This window comes from Salvia miltiorrhiza, chromosome 4 (genome assembly GCF_028751815.1).
Source record: "Salvia miltiorrhiza cultivar Shanhuang (shh) chromosome 4, IMPLAD_Smil_shh, whole genome shotgun sequence".
Taxonomy (NCBI): domain Eukaryota; kingdom Viridiplantae; phylum Streptophyta; class Magnoliopsida; order Lamiales; family Lamiaceae; genus Salvia; species Salvia miltiorrhiza.
The window spans coordinates 51,329,522-51,353,556 of record NC_080390.1 but is presented as its reverse complement, the minus strand read 5'-3'; the positions used below and the strand labels follow the sequence as shown (position 1 = coordinate 51,353,556).

The window sequence follows — 24,035 nt, the reverse complement described above, 5'->3', positions numbered from 1 at the left end:
CAATGTACTATAAGAGATTTTTGGAATTATGTATTGCTTGTCTCGCTATATGATATAAACAATAACATGTCTGACTAAAGACATCAGATTGTGTCTCAATATACAGTTTATAGAAAAAGGCTAGTGTCTCAATTAGTCTTGGAGACACAGTATTGTGCCTACAAAGGCTATAGAGCATCACAAGTCTCCAAAACTATTTGGGTGATATCGAGACATAAGCATATGTATCACAGAAACAAGTTTGTCTCTCTATGAAGTAATTATCGAGAACAGCTTGTGTATCAAGACATTATTAGTGTCTCTGTAGAAATAGTTTAGTGACGCTGTAGGAAATCATCGTCTCCTAGACTATTATTGAGACTCAAACTTATGCCTTTAACATCCTATATGGAGACACAAATCTCCAAGACTTTTATAAACAGTAACCCACACCCAACCAGTTGTCTCAATAAAAAGACACAAGTTTCACTCTCCACTCAGAACCTAATGTTAAATTTTATATCAACACACAAGCTTGTGTCTCTATAATGTCAATATCAAGAACAGCCTTTTTTATTTTTGAGACATGTTCGTAGTTCGCGTCTCTATAGACTTTACATTGAGAGACAAGTTTGTGGCTCTATATGCTTTATTGAGAGTTGAGACACAATTTTGTGTATCTATAAATTTATATCAACACAAAGTTTGCGTCGCTTTCAAAGAAAAAAGTGACAAAGTTTGCATCTTGAAACACAGTATCGAGTCACAAGCTTGCATCACTGTAAATACTACGTCGAGTCACGCTTGTGTTATTATATATATTACTCCCTCCATCCACAAAAATAAGTCATAATTTATCATTTTATGTGTTCATGAAAACATGCCCATCACTTTTTAATTTGTAAGGCCCTTTCTCTCAGTAACTCTCTACTTTTTTTTAATTCATGGATAGATTGAGTATAAGTTGTAGAGCTAGGAGAAAAAGAAATCAAACAAAAAATATGTACCCTTAACATGTTACAGTTACCATAATATCTTGGGTACAAAATACTAACAAAAATCAAGTCCAACAAAATCAGGAAAGCGACAATCACACAACATCATAAATAGACGATGTATTTTAAGACATCCACACTTGCGGTGGAAAAACAAAATAGGATTTTCAATCATCAAAGCTGATGATCTAATGGGTCAGCTTGAAGTAAAGAATTAGAATAATTGCAATAACCAAGACTGCAATAACTGTTCCAATCATCCACTTATTTCTGCTCATCCTTCTCGAAATATTAGTGAGAATCTTTTTGCTCCGACCTATGTTGTCATCCACCCCATGAAGCTGCAGACCATAATTCCATCAATAAATCAATCTTTTGAACTCAAGCAGTCTCATGCTTCATTGCTTACTGCTGAAGGTATGTAACGAGATTGATTCTTATACTAACTATTCATGTTAGTAGCACAAGCGAACCTTCCGTGAAGATTTTGGTTCAGCAAAACAAAACCAAAATGATGGGAAAGCGTAAGAATTTAAACCACAACAATAGAAGCTAGAGAGAATGAGACTCACTGTGCCATGTGCATGCAGAAGCGATTGGCGTTGTTGATGCAGATCGTGAAGAATTGAGACCCCAAGCTCCTCAGTTTCGAGCATTGTTTTTCTACTATCCCTGACCCTTTCACCCGTCTTATTTAGTCTTTCAGTTGACATCAACAACCTTGCTTTTTGATCAGCTGATACCTGCACAGTAGGATATACTTTAAATCTTTTCAAGAAATAATGTTCTGCGAAATTTGGCCGGCAGTAACATATCATATGTGATGCAATAATAACATAAGCATCTCTTGCAGAAAAAAAGGGAACAATACTGGGGAAACATAAAACAGTCTGTCAAAACCACATTGAAACCGCCATACTAGAGAATCGAATAAGTGGTAACATGCGTCAACATTTGAAAGTAATACCTGCAACATTCTATGATCTCTATTATAGATTGACAGTCGAAAACATATGACAGGCACACTGGACTAACTGTACTCAATTGTCCATCTAGCTCTCTTCAAGCTGAAGAACAAGTAAGATTCAACAGTTCTCTGAAGGGTACTGAATTTTGCTCAAGTGCTGAGAATTGATCTGGCGAGTCTAAGATCAAGATAGAGGTACATTCAAAAGTTTTCTTCTGTTGTTTAACATAAACGGCATAAGCAAATAATTTAAAGCAGATGTTCCAATCGTTATGTTCTCAATCTTAAGGATTTGAAATTTCACCAGATCTTGCTTATCCTTTTTTATTTTATTTTAAAATCTTGATTTTCCTGATGTTTTTTTTTATCCCGGATTGACAAGAACTCAGCCACTAAGAAGGAGTGCATCCCATGTCCACAAACCACACGAGAAGAGCAAACTGCATTAGGCAAGTATACTACAAAGATTAAATAAAGCGGTGTTAGCAAGGGACTAGAATTCGAGTCCTACAACTGCCGCCTTCACTTGCCCCACCAACTCAGTTACCCCATGAGGGGCATCAAAAGAAACTTCCCAATATGCAAATTCAATTCAAATCTAAGTTTCCAATTATTAGGTTTTACTCTTGGAAAGCCAAATGCAAATGCAACTGACCGAAAACAGTGTCCTATTGCCAATACAATTGTTTCAATTATTCAGACAATTTTATATGTGCAGAAACATTTTAAGGACATGGTGTAGTACAGTAGAAGTACAGAAAAATATCATATTCAAAGTACGAAATGTGGAACATATAGAAAGGGTGCAAAGTGATAAAAGGAACTGAACTAAAGGCTTTGTTGATCATTTCTATTTAACCAGATGTTTCAAATAGTGAAACAACAATCATCCCGCATAAAGTATCATTTCTGCAACAAGAAAGGGAAAAAAGATAATACCGCCATTGTATCTGTCAGTCCAGATTCCAACAACTCATCTCTTGCAGCTTGATTGGCATTAGCTGATGTGATTCTCTTCACTTCCGATTTCAAATTGTTCAAATCAGTTTTATATTCTCTCAGTTTGGCAAGAAGCATGGCCTTCACACTTGGTGGCAAGCTCCTAGCTTCAAGATCCATTTTACGTATCTAGATATTAAGCTAAAAGTGTAAGTTTACATTTTTAGAATTCATTATATTATATGTCATTGATATAATATAGAATACCAATGCCTCAGCATCCTCCAATCGTCCTTGTACTTCAGATACTTTCTGTTTTTTCTGTTCTGCAGCAACAACAGGTTGTGTATTCAGCAAAACCAGCAATGCACAAAAGCATATACTACATATATATATGGAGAGCTCTGCTTATAGAATTCTCTCATGAGCTATCAGTTAAATTCTATCTGCTGCTTAAGTACATAAAAGCCCAGAGTTATGGTATTCATGGTAAATAAGTCTTTTTCTACAAACTTAACCTCATTTAGAAATGGAAAATTATTGAAAACATATAACAGTATCAAACTTGCTTGCAGTACCAGTTTACAGTTTACTGCAATGGTAGTAAGAAGCCAAGTCTCTGTTCGTGATCAAATTTTAGCACCAATGTCAAAATCACATCCCAAATTCTCTTACAATGGGGAAGCATAATTCAGAAACTTTATGTCAAGCACATATAATTTGTTGACTGAACTTATTTCAGCTACTGCAGTCGAATATACGAGAAAATTAATCATAAAGTTAATCATCATTGCATAAAAAAATTGCGTAAAATAGCGCATCCGCCTCACCTCCATCAAGGAGACTAGCTGAAGTAATCTTTTTGGATAAGTTAGCAGACAGCTCGCAGTACTGCCGTTCGTAACCTTCGAACACTTGACTCATCTTTTCCCCCAATTCTGCAAGGAAATGAGACCTGCGATTCCGCACCAAATAACGACAAATTCAAATCAAGATCAATCGAATTAACGCTAGTTCGTTAGAACTTCGATCGATTAAGTACTACTACACGAAGGAATTTACAAACAACCACAAAGCAGAATGCAATAGATGAAATTTTGAAAGGATCAGAGAAACAATTCCACGCACCTTGAAATTGAGCGGATCGGCGCCGAAAAGTAGCCAAAGGCTGATCGGGATGCCGAGAATGATCTGATTTGATCGAACAACCACTGCGCTAAAAAGGCCTTTAGGTGTAGTCGGAATGTCCTTTGAAGAGATGATTGGAATACTTTTCATGTGAAGATGTAAATATTTTTTTTATTATTGATTACAATAAATCTCTACAAACGACGAATACACACAAAAGTTCGATGAGTAAACCAGACTTTGACTATCATTTTGGAATCTACAATACTCTTGAATTCACGCCATTACTGATTCAACTTTCGTATCATTGTCGGATTCAACTAGAATTGGCATTACGCAATTTTCGATTGTATTTTCAATCGCAGATTCAAAAATAATCTCATTTGAATTTAAATCTGAATTCATACCAACTGATATTTGACACGGGATTTCTTTCACTTAATCAAAAATTTGATATGTTTACCTCTCTAAATAAATGATAGGTTTAGTAAATCTGCTTAAGAGAATTAAAGTTTTTTTCTTTTTTTTAGGCGAGAATTAAAGTTAATTATCATTGACACTGCTTCAGTAAATTAGGGGGTGGGGGGTCAACATCAATTTGCGTTGTGTCATGTATGAACTATGAAGCACGTCCTAAATTCCCAGCAAATGTGTTTTATGTTATTTCGGGAAAAACGTTATAGAAAAGATAATTTATTGAACAATTTATTGTCATGATCTTTAATTTAATTTCCATATATTATTTTTTTTATAAATTTATGTTGATAGATTTTTAGAAAAGAATCAAAACATAGATAAAAAAGAAGAGAAAATAGAGAGAATTAAAAAAAAATACTTTTATTTTGATATGTTATATAGTAATACAACACTAAAGTTTGAAGCACCCAAATTCTTTGTCTTCGTCCGAAAAAGTCAAAAAGGGAACTATTCACAAATCACAACCACCAATCTTTCTTAAATAATTTGTTTGATTTGTTAATGGTTTACTCAATTTTACATTTTACATTGAATTGTACAGCAATAATTGGGCGGCCAGATACCTATAGAAAAATGAATAAATGAAGAAACTATGAATTCATGCAAACCGAGCAATGCGTGCATGCCTGTCCTGTTTAATGTGTCAAAATAATAATTTTTTTCCAGAAAAATATATACTCCAAATGAAATGTCAAATATATATTAAAAAAATGTGTATATATAGATTTGGACAGGGGCTTTAATGAAATATGTATTGGAAATACTCCATTCGTCCTACTATAAGTGAGATTCTTTATATTTTGGGTGTCTCACTATAAGTAAAACTCTTTTCTTTTTGAATAAAAGTTTTATCCTTTAAATATTTTTTCATTTTTTCACCTACACATAAAATATAATTTTTAAATTTTCATGTTTAAAAAAAGGTCTTATTTATAGTGCGACGGAAGAACTAATAATTTAGTTAAGAAAAAACATAAATTATTTATATTTATATAGATTTGGAGAGTGGCGCACCAAACGTGAGAAGAGTAAATGGAAACACATGGGAGGATCCCCACGCAATTCGCTCACCCAACACTAATATATACATTTCACGAATCACGATCACATGTCAAATGTCAATTGAATTTTATGCTCTCTACCTTCAATATTCCAACCTAAATAAATTTTAGGATAAATTTTCAAACTATATTCGCTTTACTAAAAATATCTCGAATTATAAAAAATAGTTTTAAAAACTTCAAATTATTAGATTTGTATTAAAATTATCTCGCATTCATTTTTTGATCTTCGAAATTACGACATAGCTCGCTAAATATCATCGTATAATTTATATTTTATTATTTTAAATGACATGACACAAAACGATGTTATTTTGTAATATCATTTAAAAAATAATGTTATTTTGTATCACGTCAATTGATGCGCGTTGAATGTCAGTTTATCCAATATCGACTTAATTTTTTTAAATGATATGACAGTAAAACACGTGATTTTGTACTATGTCATTTACAAAAATAAAATATAAATTATACGGCAGTATATGACGAACCACATCATGATTTTGGAGACCGGAAAATGAATGCAATATATTTTTGATACAAATCTAATAATTTTGGAGTATAATTTAGAATATTTTTTTTTATAAAATCGATATAGTTTAGTTTAGAGTTTAGTACCATATTTATCTAAATTTTATAGATCCAAAGAATTGCAAAAAAAAAAAAAACGCTCTAAATTCAAACAAGGACTTTCAAATCCACTCTTTTAAAATTTCTTCAAATATCAATTGCCATTTGAAGAAGATGAGTTATTTAAGAATGTCCAATGTTGCGCATAGTTTGCAACGCACGAGATGCTTGATTATTGGTTATTTGAGATAAGCCATACTGAATAATCAAACATAATATTTGATCACTCATCTGAAAAACACAAATTTTAATCATTTTTTATGTTGTAAGACTATTTTGCCCTTAATTAAATAGATTGAGTTAGGGTTATGCACACGTGGATTGAGCTTAGGGTCAAATTGGGCTCGCGGGTTAGGATAATACAAATAACACAGATAATATCAATTGTGTCATTCAGGCGCGACCACTAACTTTTCCGCAATCACTGGCAATTGGTACAAATGGCACTAATAATGCCAATTGTGTCATTCAGGCGCGGTCGTTGACTTTCCCGCGATCGCTGGTAGTTGGTATAAATAGCACTAATAGTGTCAGTCGTGTCATATGCTTGTCACTATTAGTGCCAATTGTGCTATTCAGGTGTAATCGTTGGCAATTGGTATTTTTGGCACTAATAGTGCAAAATATACATAATGCGCACAAACTCGAATCCGGTCTGCTCCTAATTAAGAGCAAAATAGCCCTAAAATATATATAAAAAATGACCAAATTTTGTTTTTGTTAAATACGTGGCCAAAATTTGTGTTTTTTTCTTCAAAATGATGTAGTGTTTCTTTGCTAAATCACCATCGTGATTAAATAACAAATTTAAAGAATACTAGTATTATACACCATATGAATAATAAATTTACAATGATCATTTAGGGTGGACACTTAATAAATACTATGTAGTACTTAATTTGTTCGACATTAACTCTACAAGTTACGAAATCACAAAATCAAAGGAAATAATATCCAAAAGTGACGTATAAAACATAAAGGGGAAATAGCACCAAAATCCTTGTGGTTTTGCGAAATTTGCATATTTCCCTTGACCTTCAAAAGATAGTGATTAAATCCTTGAACTTAAATCCGATTTTTATTTTGCCCATAAAATTGATCGGCCCCTAAACTTATGCTGACATGGCTGTCAGAAATCCATGTAGGATTAAATTTCCGGCGAATCGCTGACTGTGTTTAAGTGAGAACATTAAACGTCGTCGTTTTAAATAAAATTAGGGTTCTTCAGAGATGATCTGCTCATCTCCTCTCTTCTCCTCCGGCCGCCGCGATCAGGCCACCAGTCGTCTCTCTCCCGCTAACCCCTCTCTCATCTCTTTACAGATCACCTCTCCTCTTTTCTCCTCCGGCAGCCGCGGACACACAAGCACGAGGCGGCCACCGCTGTAACTCCGGCGAGGAGCGTCGGTCTCGTCCTTCGTCTGTACTCCCTCAAACTGAAACACCCTCTGAATCTCCCTCTCTGTCCTCTCCCATCCGCCCTTGGCTGGGCAGTGCAGCGACACCGCCACCGCCGACCCCAGCCTCCCTCATCTCTCTCAACTCTGCCCCTAAGTCAAACGACGGCACACAACCCCCGACTGCCTTGTTCCCTCAACCAAACCAACGCCCTCGACAAGAAGCTCAGCAAAACGACGAGAAAGCATCATTTTAAGGTCAAGGGAAAAAGTGTTAATAGGGAAAAATGAGAATCGCGCCAAATTTCAGGGATTTTGACGCTATTATGTTAGATGCAAAACGACGTCGTTTAGCTTCTAATTAATCTACTCAGCATTAGTGTGCCACGTTGGTGACACGTCATCCAATTAATGGCCGGAAAACGTAAAAAATGAGAATCGGAGCAACGGTTAAAGATTTTATCACTACCTTTTGAAAATCAAGGGAAATATGCGAATTTCGCAAAACCACAAAGATTTTGATGCTATTTTGCCAAACATAAATGAATCAAATGTTAGGAATTAATTAATTACGAGTACTATTTTGCCAAAAATGGTTGGAAAAGAAAATCCACGGAAGCAAGCAAGAAATTGAGACAAAGAGTCAAAAAAGAAACAAACTAAAAAAAAATGCTTCACACAGACGCGTGAAATCCAGCCCATAAACAGCGGCTTTGTCGCCCCCATTCATCGCCGTCGTCGTATTATATTATTCAATTTCCAAACTGACCCCCTCAAAAATTGATTAAAAAATTCAAATCCCCCAATTAAATTAATCTAAGAAGCCATTAGAAAAAGAAAAGAAGAAAGAAAAACCGAAACGCAGTCGGTGCTGCTTCCTTCTTCATCTCCACTTCCTCTTCTCCACATTCATCCCATTTTTCCTAGAGAGAGAGGGGGGAGAGATAGAGTGAAAGGAAGACTGGGGTGGAGTGTGTGCATGCTGATTTTCTGAAGCGAAGAAGACTTACTAAACCCACATTCGTACTGTTCATAAACCCTACCTTTTTCTTACTCGGGGGCTTGAATCCGAGTAGATGGGATCGGAGGGAGCGTTCTCCGCTCAGAAACGGGGCTCCGGCGGGCTTCCGACGGCCAACGCCGCCGTGAACGGAGGAGCGCGCAGCCGTGCCGCGTCTCTGCTGCCGCGGGGGCGGCAGATCCACAAGACGTTCAACAACATTAAGATCACTATCCTTTGCGGCTTCGTCACGATTCTGGTGCTTCGCGGCACAATCGGGCTCGGGAACCTCGTTTCTTCGGAAGCTGACGCGGAGAATCAGCATCTGATTGAAGAAACGAATCGGATTCTCGCGGAGATCCGATCCGACAAGGATCCGACTGACCCGGACGACGGGCCCGAGCAGTTTCTCGGCCTGAATGATACTTTCAGTTTGGGACCGAGAATCAGCACGTGGGACCAAGATCGTAAGGTATGGCTTGAGAAAAACCCTCAATTTCCGAGTTATGTTAATGGAAAACCTAGGTTTCTGCTAGTGACTGGTTCGCAGCCGACTCCTTGTGACAATGCAATTGGTGATCATTATTTGTTGAAGGCTCTGAAAAACAAGATTGATTATTGTAGGCTTCATGGGATTGAGATCGTGTATAACATGGCTCATTTAGATAAGGAATTGGCAGGGTATTGGGCCAAACTGCCGTTGCTCCGGCGCTTGATGTTGTCGCATCCGGAGGTGGAGTGGATTTGGTGGATGGATAGTGATGCTTTGTTTACAGACATGGTGTTTGAGATTCCTGTTTCTAAGTATAAGGATCATAACATGGTGATCCATGGATATCCTGATTTGTTGTTCGAGCAGAAGTCGTGGATTGCGTTGAACACGGGCAGTTTCCTGTTCCGGAACTGCCAGTGGTCGTTGGATTTGTTGGATTCTTGGTCCCCGATGGGGCCCAAGGGTCCATTACGTGAGGAGGCTGGAAAGATCTTGACGGCCAATCTGAAGGGCCGGCCGGCATTTGAGGCAGATGATCAGTCTGCTTTGATATACTTGCTGCTTTCGCAGGAGCAGTGGATGAGCAAGGTGTTTGTGGAGAACTCCTTTTACTTGCATGGGTTTTGGGAAGGTTTGGTGGATCGGTACGAGGAGATGATTGAGAAGTACCACCCGGGATTGGGCGATGAGAGGTGGCCGTTTGTGACGCATTTTGTGGGCTGCAAGCCCTGTGGTAGCTATGGGGATTATCCAGTGGAGAGGTGTTTGAAGAGTATGGAGAGAGCTTTCAACTTTGCAGATAATCAAGTTTTGAACTTGTATGGGTTTAGGCATAGGGGGTTGGTTAGCCCAAACATTAAGAGGATCAGGAATGAAACTGTTGCTCCTTTGGTGAATGTAGATCAGTTTGATATTCGGCATGCAGCTCACCACACCACTGAACCTCAGAGCTAGCTACCCTGCCGTCACCTTTGAGAACATCTTGCAGGTAAATATCTACTTGGCTTTTGAGTTTGTGACAGTCTCTGTTTTGAATTTTCCTTTAGATCATTGTTTACTTACTTGATTTGGCTATATTTACTGATCTTGGAAGTGTTGTTTTGGGGTACTTGATCTGGATTTCATTCAAACTATTTATTCATATTGAATTTATACTGAGTTTGTTGCTTGCTTCTTGTGCTGCTATTTATGGCTACCAGATCAAGGTATTTTAAGAATATGTTGCTCACTACTAATGATTGCAATATCTCTTTAGTTCTATCCATCCATTACCTTAATGTTAAAATCATTTTTTCCTCAAGTGTGAATTGGTTCGAAGCATTAGTTACTGTCCACTTTCAAGTTTCAACTGTGATCTTTTGTCTTAATACGTTTGCTTAGGCTATACTGATAAACTTTGCTCCACCAACCTAAGATGATTTAATTGATCACAATGACAGTGAGAAGTCAAGTGGTTCGTTTAGCTGCTAATAACTTATATATTCTGGCTTCAATATATTCCCATGATTTTGTTTTTACTGTTTACATGTAAACGGAAGACTTTCATTTTCCTTACCGATTTTCAGCTTTCCTACAATTTAAACTACTCCATAACTCTACTCGCTTTTGTTTCAAACCTAGAGTCATCCTTTGCAATCACAGTCTATTAGACAAAGTACAATAATGTCACTAATGTTCAATATACATTGACTTAAAAAAAGTAAATAAGATTTCTCTAAAAAAAAGTAAATAAAATTGATTGCTTCTATTTTTTTTTTCTTTCTATCCAAAGCAGGAAACTAACTGAAACCCTCAACATATTCAGTAATATTTTGCATCCTAACTTAAGTCAGACTGAAGGAACATACAGAAAGTAAGGTGACCCAAAAAAGTACATATGTGGGAATTATATATCTTGTTGAAACCTGATTTTACTAATATTACAAAGAACTCCATATTATATTTAGTGTTTTCATCATGTATTTATTATTTTCGTGCGAGTCTTCATTATATTTATTTATTTGTCTCAGCCTCATTATATCTATTTATTTTCATCATGTAAGTCAACATCGCTTACTGTTAATGCATCCACATTCTCATTGCCAAGGAAAATAATGCCTTTTGAAAATGATACTAGGATCCATTGAGCTTGTGTATGGTTTTAAATTTGCTTAATGCTCCGCCTTGTGGTAAATGTGTCTGTAACTGGAAATTTTATTGAATGACTTTACGCTGCTGAATTCTTGATGATTTTTGTTGTGTATGAACTTGCGTAACGACTGAGTTGCATATTGTCTTGTTGTAGTTTACCGCTTCCATGAATACGGGGTGGATCAAAGACATCGTCACTTGTCAGTTGATAACCATACGAAGGGGTTGTTGGACCTCATCTGGATTGTCTGTTCTGTAAAGCCATAAAACATGGAGAAAAACCGTTTGTGAAATTTTTTGTTTTTGGTGGTTCTTTAAAAATAGCTGTTGTTTTAACCTTTTTCATTCGTTTAGGTATAGTGCAAGTCAAAAGTTAAAGGGGGGAAAGATGGTCGCTTAGCTTTCACTGGCTTCGAATGCGAGCACAATGTACTATTACACATTATGAAATACTCCTATTTGATACAACATTTATTTAACTGGCAGAAGTTGCTAGTGCTACAAATTCAAAGATAATACTCCATATATCATTTGACTGCCGTGTTTGTTACATTATTCGCAGATTTTATTAGTTGATTACCAGCGACGAAGGGAATGACAATGACTTGAAAATAAAGTTTCATCCTTGTTTTTCTTGGGTTGGATAAAACTAAAAGCTTCTCACATGTTGCCAAGTAACGAAAAGGGCTAAAATGATGGTAAATATCAAGTGCTACAATTACCCTTCAAAAGAGTAATCTTTGGCCCTAATTTTCATGCCAAGACCAAAAACATTAGTATATCATCACAATTGATCTTTCCTATTCCTATTGTTGCAAAGAAGCAACTTCCCATATACCGTGTTACATATAATCCCCAGATTAACTAGGGATAAGAAGCAAGAACACAATTTGTACAATGTTTATAGCACTTCCACTAAATCATTCCTTCAAATTTCTGCAACCACCTAAGAAGTTGGAGTTTTTTTAATTGCAATCAGCATCTGATTCATCCGCGATATTTGATCCAACAGCTCATTGATTTTCTGCAAAACAAATTTTTCAAATTAAATTATCTTCCAAATTGCAAATTTCTGTTGACACAAGACATTATCACGAACAGTTGGAGGAGCAAGCGGTTCACTACCCAAATCCTAACGCGTTCGCATACCTCATCTCTTTTTCTGATCATGCCAACGAGCCGGTCCCTGCTCTCTTCTCCGCCGCGTAGTCTCCTCCGTCGCCGGAAATACAAAACCGCCGCCAGAACGGCCGCGAACGCCACGGACCGATAAGTCAACAGCGCCCCTTTCGATGCGGTCAACGCACTGCGGAGGAACCGCACCGTGATATTCACCTTGGAATTCAATAGCTCCGCCCACAAACCGAACCATCCGGCCGCATCCGCCGGCCTCGCCGAAGAAATTGGGGAGCGCGGCGGCGGACTCGAATCCGACGGTGAAAATGTGGACGACGAGTTCAAATCGGAGTCCGAATCGGAATCCGAAAACGAAATCTGGCGATTTCCGGCGTGAATGTTGTAGCTCTGGTATGGAGAAGGAGGTGATTGGGGAGAAATGTGAAGATTTTCATGGTCGATGGGAGGGAAAACGATTGGGGGATTGTCGAGCTCGTGTTTTGGGAGGTTTCTGATGGCGACAATTGACCATGGTGGCTGCGGTGATACGGCGGCAACGCGGCGGAATTCGTCCCACTCGAGTAGTGGTAGCGGCTCCGTTGCATCTCCTTCGACTACCATTTCAGCTGAACGCCGGAACTGGACCGCTTTGAGTGTGCTCTTTTGATTTGTTTTCACACATCTAAAATCTTTTACTCCTATATCAAAAATAGAGTTATTTTGAGATCAGTTTTGTTTTTCACTTCATCTTTTAGATTAGTTTCTTTTTCTTTTACTTGTTTTTTGAGATCAAATTTTCAATTATAATACTCTCTACGTTCCACCTCCCTCTTCACCTCCTCCTTTTTGGTACAATTATTTCAGTTCATATTTAATGTAATGATTATCGAAAATGAAAATAGATCATGTCAAATTAAATGAAATGAAATGAAAAGAATAAATTCAAAAAATTAAAAAATCGATGCGTTATTGAAACACATTTTTTGCCAAATTATTTCGCAATCGCTGTAGTCAATGAAACGCATATTTGCCAAATTATTTCACTATATATTATTGTTGTTGTTATTGCGTACTTGTCTTCGCAACTTGTCATCAAAAATTAAAATTATTGCCACTATTCTCGAAATTCTTTTTAAAATTTTCATTAGCTAGGATTGGTAGCACACGAGAATCATACTTCCCCCATTCCAATTTAATTGATCATGTTTCTTTATTTAGACGTCCCAATTTATTAAGTCATTTTCTAAAATAAAAAAATTATAGTACATAACAAACATCCTCATACAACTTATTATTTACACCAAATATCATTGTTGCTCCCACAAAATCATCTCTTTTTTCAATTAAAAAATAATATTCATTTCGCTCTCCTATTTTCTTCACAAATTTACCCTAAAAAAAGCTACTTTATCACTCCTATTTTATAACTACTCCCTCCGTTCCAATACTTTTGGACACGAAAATTAAAAAATGAGTATAAAGTAGATCAAGTGGGTTGATGAAAATTATTTAAATACTCCATCCGTCCCATTATTGAAGACACACTTTCCTTATTGGGGTGTCCCAATAATAAAGACACACTTCCAAATAAGGAAAGAATTAGGCTTTAATATACACTAATTAATTGCACCTTAATTAAAGTATAAATAAGACAAAAAAACCCTAAACTAATTTTATAACTCGGCCTCTCTCTCCCAGAATCGACCCCCTCTCTCTCTCTCGGCTCTCTCGCCGCCGGCGCCGCCCTGACCACAACACCTCCCGACGAAGGCCGGCGGTATCCATCCCCATCTCGCCCTCTCTCTCTCTCTCTCTCTCTCGCCCGACGAAGACGTCGCCTCAGTGGTGCAGCCGCCGCCTGCTGCTTCTTCTCCGGCCGAACAGCCGTCACCCACCCCCCTCTCTTTTCCTTTCGACTGCACAGCAGCGGTGGCTTTGCTTCCTCCGACGGAATCATTTGCCTCCTCTCCTTTGTTTTCTCTCTCCTCGCCGGTGGACTAGGGTTTGCAGCGCGGCGCCCATCCCTCTCTCTTCTCCTTCTCCGCCGCCGCCTGCTTCTTCTTCTCCAGCCGACGGTGGCTCTGGGGCCGCGCCGCGACCGCCTTCCTTCTTCCCCTCGCATCTCTCTCTGTCCGACTCCTCTCTCTTCCCCTCTCGGTTCTCCCTCATCTCTCTCGCTCATCTCTCTCTCCCTAGACTCTGTGTCTACCGCGATTCGATTTTTGGGTTAGGGGCTAGGGTTTGCCGCGATTCGATTTTGCAGGTTCGATTTTGGGTTTGATTTGGGGGTTGAATTTCTGAGGTGGTGGTGGTGGTTGTCGTAGGCGGCGGTGGTGGTTGTCGGAGGTGGTGGTTGGATTTGGGGGTTGAATTTCTGGGTTTGATTTCTGGGTTTGATTTGGGGGTTGAATTTGGGTTTCGATTTTGGGTATGAATTGGGGGTTGAATTTGTGAGGTGGCGGTGGTGTCGGAGGTGGCGGTGGTGGTTGTCGAAGGCGGCGGTGGTGGTTGTCGGAGGTGGTGGTTGGACAATATTTTTTATTTAATTCATTTAAATTAATTAAAATTTTCAAAATTAATGAAATTAAAAAAATTTAAAATTCAACTAAAACATTAAATAGAAATAAATAAATACACTAAATTAAAACTAATCAACTACACTAATAGTGGTGGGCCACAACACTTTAACAACTAATCTACCTCTCCTTAATCTCCGTGCCCAAAAGACCTATGTCTTTATTAATGGGACGGAGGGAGTATTAGATAGAGAGAGTGAATATATTGCCAAAAAATAAATAAGACATTTGTAATGAGACGTCCCATTATGAAAAGTGGGACATTTGTGATGGGACATATATAGTATTTGATTTTTAATATTTGTGTCTATGTCTTGTCAAGACTGGCCTATTGAATTGAGAGAGATGGAGTAATGGATATGCCTCTCATTATAACAAAACTCATTCATCGCTACATACGTACTGTTTACTTAGCGTGGAGTACATTTGATAGAATTCGGGTGAGGAATTCCTATTCAAACATGGATTTCATAGAATGATAAATTACGGTACAAAACCAATTTTCATTAATTGATCGTTGATGGGCTTAAATCTAACATGTATTGGACCTAACTAATTATATGGGCTTATGATATCCAGTAGGATTTAATGGGCCTATATAGTCTGTGTTAGTATGAAAGCACGCCATTTAGGAATTTTCATGAGTTGTAGTTATATAATGCAGAATTGTGAAAGGAAAACAACCATGGGGAAGCTCTTCAGAGGCGGCAGAGAGAGAGGTGTGGTGGGGGGGGGGAGAGAGGCGGCAGTGGAGGAGCAGCCACATGTGGTGGCGGCTGTAATGGCTGGAGCGAGCCATGGCTGCCAGCGAGAAATGGAATGATTTTTTGTCTATTTTTTTGTTTTTTTTTTCTAAGTGTCAATTTTTCAGTTCAAGTAGGCGCCATGTCAGCTTAGTATTACCACGTAGGCGACATGTCAACTCGGAGATTCATCAGAGAAAAAAGTATGGAAAAATTGTTCAACCTCATAAATTCAAGGAATTGTTGATAAAAAAAAAGTTCATGAAAATTTTAAAAATTAGGGTATAGTTCATGAGTTTTGGCGTAATTAACCCTAAAATCAATACTAATAAAAAAAATATGTTCCACTATGTACAATATTAATGATCTGATTCGACTCATGTTAGAACCGGGTACACGATCGAGATATTACAAAATAAATATTTTGAGATATTACAATTCAAAATAATTGAAAATATTACAAAGAAAATAATTTGAGAAATTACAACTCAAATAAATGTATACAACTGAAATATACTGTATAAATAAATTATACGTATAAACTAAGTCGAGTCGAGATGAATCTCTTCCCGCAAGAAGATTATCGCCCCGGTAGTGCTCTTCGGTTTGGCGTATCTCCCCCAAAGGTAAAACGACTTCGTCTCGTCGGATGTAGCACCACAATCCGGCGAGCTCCGGCGAACTGAATAAGAATCAAGAACTGAGCTAGAACCTCTAGGATGAGGTGGAATTCAGAATGCAGAATATGTTGTGAGTTGTGAGTTGTGTATTATGATTCGTAAGTTGTGAGTTATGAAGCTCACAACACACCCATATTTATAGGTGTTAAACCAAGTGTGAACGGCCGGTGTGAACGGCCGGTGTGAACGGAAGGCAGTCAACTCCGGCGGCTGCGGTAGGTGGCCGCAATCGTTGAACGCAGAAGTTGAAACTGATTTTCCCTCTTCAACATCCAAACTTTGACATACAATATCTCACTCACCGGAAATCGGTTTTGAGACTTCAAGTATATCACGTTGATCTACTCGAGATGTAGATTAACATCCAATTATTATTTTAATTAAATAATAAATATTTAATTAAATAATAATTTTCAGATATGGCATAAAACCATATTTCCAACAATCCCCCACATGAGTGAGAAATCAGTATGCGAATGTATGCAGACAATTAGCTCAGTTCTCTTAAGAAACAACATTGCATTTGGAAAGGTAGCTTGTGGCTTTGAACCTGCCATAGTCAATATTATCGAGTATACCGGCGGCCTAGTGGATTGTGTTCCTTGAACTAGTCCTCCTCGGTGTATACTGAGTCAACAATATTGACACAATATTGCTTCAATCCTTATTCGTTCTCACGTTTGTGTCCATTACAGGCCTTGGAACACCCCTTTGGATTCATAAGTGTTTCAATCGAAGCGGCCCCACTTCACACTTACATAGGTGACTCTTAACTCAAGTATCCTGCTATACTTGTCCTCTTCGAGGAGTTCTAGAGTCATTAAAAGTCAAAGACTTAACCTCACCACGTGCAGGTTTCCGAACGCTCACTGTTCTACAAGGAATAGGCAATTCGAGTGTTCAACACACGGATTTTCATAGCTTAGTTGTCCCATTGAACCAAGTTCTTGGGATCCTCCAGTCATCATGGTTGGGTTTCCACTATGATTATCCTTAATTTGTGGACTTCAAACCCATTCCCCCTAACAGTTTATACATCTGATCTCGATGGATACTTTTTGTCAAAGGATCCGCTATGTTATCAATTGATCTTATATAATCAATTGAGATAACTCTACTAGTGATCAAATGTCTCACGGTATTATGACGTCGACGAATATGTCTCGACTTACCGTTATACAAATGATTTTGTGCTCGTCTGATAGCAGCTTGACTATCACAATGAATTATTACGGACGACACAGGTTTCGACCAACATGGAATATCCTCGAGGAAATTTTTTAAGCCACTCGGCTTCTTCACCAGCTTTATCCAAAGCTATGAATTCTGATTCCATGGTCGATCTAGCAATACATGTTTGCTTCTTGGATTTCCAAGACACAGCACCACCCCCCACAGTGAATACATAACCGCTCGTTGAAAACGAGTCTTTGGCATCAGATATCCAATTTGCATCACAGTACCCTTCAAGTACAGAGGGTTCCCTAGTATAATGAATCGCATAGTTTTGAGTATATTTCAAATATCTCAAAACCCTTTCAAGAGCTTTCCAATGTTCATTACTAGGGTTAGCTGTAAAGCTGCTCAACTTGTTGACCGAGCATGCTATATCGGGACGAGTGCAATTTGTTAGATACATCAGGCTCCCAATAATCTTCGCATATTCTAACGCGTCAACAGGTTCTCCCTTGTGTACACTCAAATGCACACTAGGTTCCCATGGTGTCTTAGCTATTGGCTTGTCAAAAGCGTTGAATTTCTTTAACGCTTTCTCAACGTAGTGAGATTGTGTTATAGTAATACCATCAGGTCTTCTTAGAATTTTAATTCCAAGGATAACATCAGCTAAGCCCATATCTTTCATGCTAAAATTTTTACTTAGCATGCCTTTGGTTTCTTGAATCACTCGGGAATTACTTCCCATGATGAGCATGTCATCTACATAAAGACAAACAATAACATATCCGTTATTAGAATTCTTAATGTAGACACATTTATCGCACTCATTGATTCTGAATCCATTTGACAACATTACACTGTCAAATTTTAAATGCCATTGAAGCGGTGCTTGCTTCAACCCATATAAAGACCTTTGAAGTTTGCATACTTTGTGCTCTTGCCCAGGTACTACAAACCCTACAGGTTGCTTCATATATATTTCATCTTCCAACTCACCATACAAGAACGCAGTTTTCACATCCATTTGGTGAATCTCGAGATTATGCAAGGCAGCAATAGCGAGAAGCATCCGAATAGATGTTAGTCTAGTCACAGGTGAATAGGTATCGAAGAAATCGTACCCTTCTTTCTGCCTGAAACCTTGAACGACAAGTCGGGCTTTGTACTTATCTATAGTACCATCAGATTTGTACTTCTTCTTTAGGATCCATTTGCATCCTAAAGCTTTAGCACCAGGTGGTAGATCTACTAGCACCCAAGTATGATTCTGCGTAATGGAATCAATCTCAATATCGATGGCTTCTTTCCAGAGAGCTGCATCTGAGCCAGACATAGCTTCTTTAATCGTCACCGGTTCGCCATCTAGCATCAAGACAACATAATCCGGTCCATAGACATTAGCTTTTCTAACTCGTTCCCCACGTCTCGATTCTACATCCATAGGTTTAGACCTTGGTCTTTTCCTATTAGGTGGTACAAGATTAGAACCCGTGGCATCATCTACTTGAGTAGAATTACTAGCTACTTCCATAGGTTTAGAACCTGTAGCAACATCATCAACTCCATCATTAGAGTTCGATGTAACTATATCCTTGTTAGGATATATATTTTCAAAGAATATAGCATTCCTTGATTCTATCGTTGTCCCAACATGTATATCAGGTATCTCCGACCTGTGCACTATAAAACGATAAGCACTGCTATTAAGTGCATAACCAATGAAGATACAATCCACCGTTTTAGGTCCTATTGTAACTTGCTTTGGTAAAGGCACTTCTACCTTGGCTAAACACCCCCACACTTTGAGGTATTTATACGAAGGTTTCCTTCCTTTCCATAGCTCATAGGAAGTTACATCTTTCCCTTTGAGTGGAATCTTGTTCAAGATATAGTTGGCCGTTAAGACAGCTTCCCCCCCACATGTTCTGGGTCAATCCTGAACTAATCAACAAGGCATTCATCATCTCCTTAAGAGTTCGGTTCTTGCGTTCAGCAACGCCGTTAGATTGTGGTGAATAAGGTGCCGTAGTTTGATGTATTATACCACTTTCGTTGCATAATTCAGCAAACGGAGCTACATATTCTCCACCTCTATCACTTCGAACCATCTTAATTCGACATCCAAGTTGATTCTCGGCTTCATTTTTGAAGTTTCTAAAAGCTTCAATAGCCTCATCTTTACTTTTCAATAAGTAAAGGTAACAATACTTTGTGCAATCGTCTATAAAGGTGATAAAGTACTTCTTGCCACCTCTAGTTTGCACGAACTTTAAATCACAAACATCTGTGTGAATAAGTTCCAATGGTTGAGTGCTCCTTTCTACCGATTTAAACAGTAACTTAGCCATTTTGGCTTCAACACAAACTTCACATTTTTCTTGTGAGTTGTATTCATCAACTTTTAGTAAATTCATTTTTACTAATCTCTTTATAGCATTTAGATTAACATGTCCAAGTCTACAATGCCATAAATCAAAACACTCAATCAAGTAAACAGAAGAAGTTGATGCATCTGTATTGATTTTAGCCTTGGCAGGCTTACAAGCTCTTACTCCAAGTTTGAAAAGTCCTTCGGAGGCATAGCCTTTTCCCTAGGAACTTTCCCCACTTGCGTATTACAACATAGTCAGATTTGAAAAACAATTCAAAATCCTTATTCGTAAGCCTAAAGCCCGAAATTAAATTCTTTCGGACAGTTGGAACGTGTAATACGTCTTTCAATGTGATCTCCACGCCCGACGTGAGTTGAAGAATCACATCTCCCATGCCAAGGACTTGGGATGTCCGCTCGCTAGCCTCCATTATCGTTTTGTTTTCCACTTCATTGTAGTTGTGGAACAACTCACGATTTATGCATATATGGACGGTAGCGCCGGTATCCACGAACCAAGCGTTAGGATTATCCACATGATTCACCTCGAAGATCATGGCAGCAAAGTCATCATGGTTCCAATCGTCGAAGTCCTTCTCGACGTTGTTCACGTTGCTCTTTGCCTTCTTCCGCTTTGGCTTGCGGCAATCCTTAGCCATGTGACCTTGTTTGTCACAATTAAAACACACACCATCAAACTTTGATGGTTGATGTCCGCCTTGCTTCCCTTTACCCTTATTATTAGGGTTAGGGCGACCACGTTTGTTGGAGGGACCGCCTTTCTCGGTGAGATTGGCCTTTGCCTCCATTGGAGCTTTTCCCTTTTGATCACGACTTCTCACGTGATCCTCCATTTGAAGCTTGGATATTAATATCGGCACGGACATCTCCGAGCGCTCATGCTTCAAAAGGTTTTGAAATTTCCTCCAACTAGGAGGTAATTTCTCTATGATGATTGCAACGAGCAATGCATCCGCCAAGGGCATCCCTTCGGCTTGAACCTCATGTGAAAGATTTTGGAACTCTTCCACTTGGTCCATCAATGGTCGGGAGTCAACCATTTTATATTCCAACCATTTGGCAACGACATACTTGGTAGTATTCGCCTTGTCCACTTGATACTTTAGATCAAGGGCCTCCCACAATTGTTTCGCGGTTTCATGAACCTTGAAAACACGGTAGAGCCGTTCGTCCAGAGACATGAGAACGGTGTTACGGCACAAGTAGTCGCCGCGACACCAATTCAAATATCCGGCACGAATTTCTTGGCTTGTCTCCCCTTCCCCTTCACTCGGGGTTGGAGGTTTATCCTCCATTAAGAATCCGGCAAACCCCACGGTTGTGAGGTAGAATAGCATCTTCTCTTGCCAATATTTGAAGTTCTTGCCTGAGAACGTTGATGGTTTCTCGGCAAGACCAATAGTTCTAGATGTTGACGATGAAGCCCCCGTTGATGCAAACGAGGAAAATATTGACGACGTGGTTGAACCGATGGTTGCAGAGGTGGTGGAGCCGTCCATATTGACGTCGGTGTGAGCCATTTCTCGAACGTGTATCAACGGCAGAGAAATAATCTTCTTGCGATTGTTAGAACCGGGTACACGATCGAGATATTACAAAATAAATATTTTGAGATATTACAATTCAAAATAATTGAAAATATTACAAAGAAAATAATTTGAGAAATTACAACTCAAATAAATGTATACAACTGAAATATACTGTATAAATAAATTATACGTATAAACTAAGTCGAGTCGAGATGAATCTCTTCCCGCAAGAAGATTATCGCCCCGGTAGTGCTCTTCGGTTTGGCGTATCTCCCCCAAAGGTAAAACGACTTCGTCTCGTCGGATGTAGCACCACAATCCGGCGAGCTCCGGCGAACTGAATAAGAATCAAGAACTGAGCTAGAACCTCTAGGATGAGGTGGAATTCAGAATGCAGAATATGTTGTGAGTTGTGAGTTGTGTATTATGATTCGTAAGTTGTGAGTTATGAAGCTCACAACACACCCATATTTATAGGTGTTAAACCAAGTGTGAACGGCCGGTGTGAACGGCCGGTGTGAACGGAAGGCAGTCAACTCCGGCGGCTGCGGTAGGTGGCCGCAATCGTTGAACGCAGAAGTTGAAACTGATTTTCCCTCTTCAACATCCAAACTTTGACATACAATATCTCACTCACCGGAAATCGGTTTTGAGACTTCAAGTATATCACGTTGATCTACTCGAGATGTAGATTAACATCCAATTATTATTTTAATTAAATAATAAATATTTAATTAAATAATAATTTTCAGATATGGCATAAAACCATATTTCCAACAACTCAATCGAACAAAATTTATAATTTCACGTGGAGTAAAAACAACGAAGAAACATCATAAGAATTACTATGTCTCACTTATACAATAACAAATGAACTACTCAAAAAGCACTTGGAAATTGATGTAAGTAATTATATTCTTTTAATAACCGTCTAAAATCGTTGTAATAATTTTAGTTTTAGGCAGCACATAATACATGTTTGGTCATGGCACTAAAAACCTAACATTATCTGCATACCATCTAAAAACCTAACTAATAGTCTAATACCAACTTTCCATTAAATAAACTAAGAATACGGCCAAACTACGCCTCTTCGTTTGAGGGTACAACTTTTGGATACGGCTACTACGCGTGATACTTTTATTTATTTTTTAAATAAAACGTGTGATTGTGTTAGTTATTACTTAAAAATTAAAATATGTGTTGTCCACGAATATTTTAATCAAATTGGAGAGATTCCAATTCGGCCTTTTGTTGGTACATGATAATTCAAATGCTTTAAAATTCTTAAAATACGAGATGGTCACCACGCTGTCGATTAGGCCAAGTAAACCGGCTACTTCAATTAATTAATTTTTATTTTAGATGAAGATTACAATTTTTTAATTTTCATAAAATTTCTCAGTCAATCGGTAGATTTCTGTTTGTCACGGAACAAATTATAGGCTAGTGCGGCTGTGATATTACTCAACTTGGGACAGAAATAGTTGAATTTAGATTAAGGGTGATTGGAGATATGATTGATTTTTGGAGCCTTTCCAACCGTGTAACCCTTTTTTATGTTAATTATGAAGACCAACTTCAATGATAACATATTTTCTTTCAAATTAATCAATACGAGTCACTTAAAGAGTGTGTATTCGAATTATCTGAAGAGTGTGTTCGTGAGTATTGTGAGAGCTTTTAATATTCACGGTTCATAAAGGAATGAAAAATCATGAATTTCTTAAACCATGCTCTGATACCACATGTAAACATAACTTAAGCACAGATCTAGAACTTCATGATTTTCACATTCATGTGAATAGGAATACTAACCTTGATAAGCCATAGCAATCGATGATGAAGAAATTGGTTTCTCTCCCCTGACCGTTTCCTTAGCACAGAACCGTCCGTGAGGTGATAGAGAATATAATTCTGTGAATTCTTTTATCGGTGGTGAGAGGACCAGTTTCTGATGTAGATATATTTATACACGTTCTATCAACGTGGTAGTTATCAGAAACCCTAATTGACCAAACTTATCCAACAAGTAATATTTATTTAAACCCTATAATTAAGATATTAATATAATATCTTATTCTTATAATTTATATATGGCACGAGACCACATATTAAATTTTACATATTGATGTAATCGGATTCGGGATGAGTTCATTTTTCTGTCAATAATTTTATAAAATGATAAAATTAAATACTTATATATATATATATATATAAATTATTTACATATCTCTCAAAATAAATCTACAGCTAGATAAAGCAAAATACTAGAGATCTGAATTTTATATTATTGTAATTTAATGTCCTTTAAATACTTTAGCACCAATTAATTCGACATGAGAATCTTATAACTCATGGCCTTTTTAATACTTTAGCAGCATTGATTCAACTTATTTTTTTTTCCTATGGTTTAAACGTTGGATGCATGGATAACGATCTTACAAGATTAATTAATTGGAAGAAAAAACACAAAATCGAATGGCACAATTTTTGAGAACCCTATAATAGGGGAAACAAAAATTGCTTATGTTATATATGGTGCAGAAATTGTGTTCTCCCCTCACTTGAATAACTATAACTTCATTGGAACTTAAATTCAAAGTCAATCAATATTCATTAAT

At 37.8% G+C, this 24,035-nt stretch overlaps 3 protein-coding genes and 1 long non-coding RNA gene across 4 annotated transcripts; 2 read left to right on the top strand and 2 right to left on the bottom strand.

Annotated features, from left to right (window-relative positions):
* Positions 1 to 967: 967 nt before the first annotated feature.
* Positions 968 to 4,625, bottom strand: LOC131020381 (vesicle transport v-SNARE 13-like). Its single transcript, XM_057949150.1, has 6 exons — positions 4,009 to 4,625; positions 3,711 to 3,835; positions 3,148 to 3,206; positions 2,881 to 3,069; positions 1,547 to 1,717; positions 968 to 1,315 (listed from the first exon to the last, which is right to left on the bottom strand). The coding sequence occupies exons 2-6, from the start codon at positions 3,802 to 3,804 to the stop codon at positions 1,163 to 1,165; spliced, it is 666 nt and encodes a 221-aa protein (XP_057805133.1). The 5' UTR covers positions 3,805 to 3,835; positions 4,009 to 4,625; the 3' UTR covers positions 968 to 1,162.
* LOC131020382 (uncharacterized) lies at positions 2,948 to 3,427 on the top strand. The gene is made up of 2 exons (XR_009100682.1): positions 2,948 to 3,089; positions 3,213 to 3,427. It is a non-coding gene; the product is annotated as an uncharacterized LOC131020382 (long non-coding RNA).
* Positions 4,626 to 8,235: 3,610 nt separating the features above from the next.
* Positions 8,236 to 11,707, top strand: LOC131020379 (probable xyloglucan 6-xylosyltransferase 5). Its single transcript, XM_057949148.1, has 2 exons — positions 8,236 to 10,054; positions 11,351 to 11,707. Exon 1 carries the CDS (start codon positions 8,650 to 8,652, stop codon positions 10,018 to 10,020), a length of 1,371 nt encoding a protein of 456 aa, XP_057805131.1. The 5' UTR covers positions 8,236 to 8,649; the 3' UTR covers positions 10,021 to 10,054; positions 11,351 to 11,707.
* Positions 11,708 to 11,946: 239 nt separating this feature from the next.
* Positions 11,947 to 23,340, bottom strand: LOC131020380 (uncharacterized). Its single transcript, XM_057949149.1, has 3 exons — positions 23,230 to 23,340; positions 12,346 to 13,010; positions 11,947 to 12,220 (listed from the first exon to the last, which is right to left on the bottom strand). Exons 1-3 carry the CDS (start codon positions 23,240 to 23,242, stop codon positions 12,143 to 12,145), a joined length of 756 nt encoding a protein of 251 aa, XP_057805132.1. The 5' UTR covers positions 23,243 to 23,340; the 3' UTR covers positions 11,947 to 12,142.
* Between the last annotated feature and the right edge of the window lie 695 nt (positions 23,341 to 24,035).

Coding starts and splice junctions, on each gene's coding strand:
- LOC131020381 (XM_057949150.1), bottom strand. CDS start 3,804: ATGAGTCAAGTGTTCGAAGGTTACGAACGGCAGTACTGCGAGCTGTCT. Junction 3,207..3,710: donor AGCTAGTCTCCTTGATGGAG/GTGAGGCGGATG, acceptor TTGTTGCTGCAG/AACAGAAAAAACAGAAAGTA. Junction 3,070..3,147: donor TGGAGGATGCTGAGGCATTG/GTATTCTATATT, acceptor CTTAATATCTAG/ATACGTAAAATGGATCTTGA.
- LOC131020379 (XM_057949148.1), top strand. CDS start 8,650: ATGGGATCGGAGGGAGCGTTCTCCGCTCAGAAACGGGGCTCCGGCGGG.
- LOC131020380 (XM_057949149.1), bottom strand. Junction 12,221..12,345: donor TGATCAGAAAAAGAGATGAG/GTATGCGAACGC, acceptor TTTGTTTTGCAG/AAAATCAATGAGCTGTTGGA.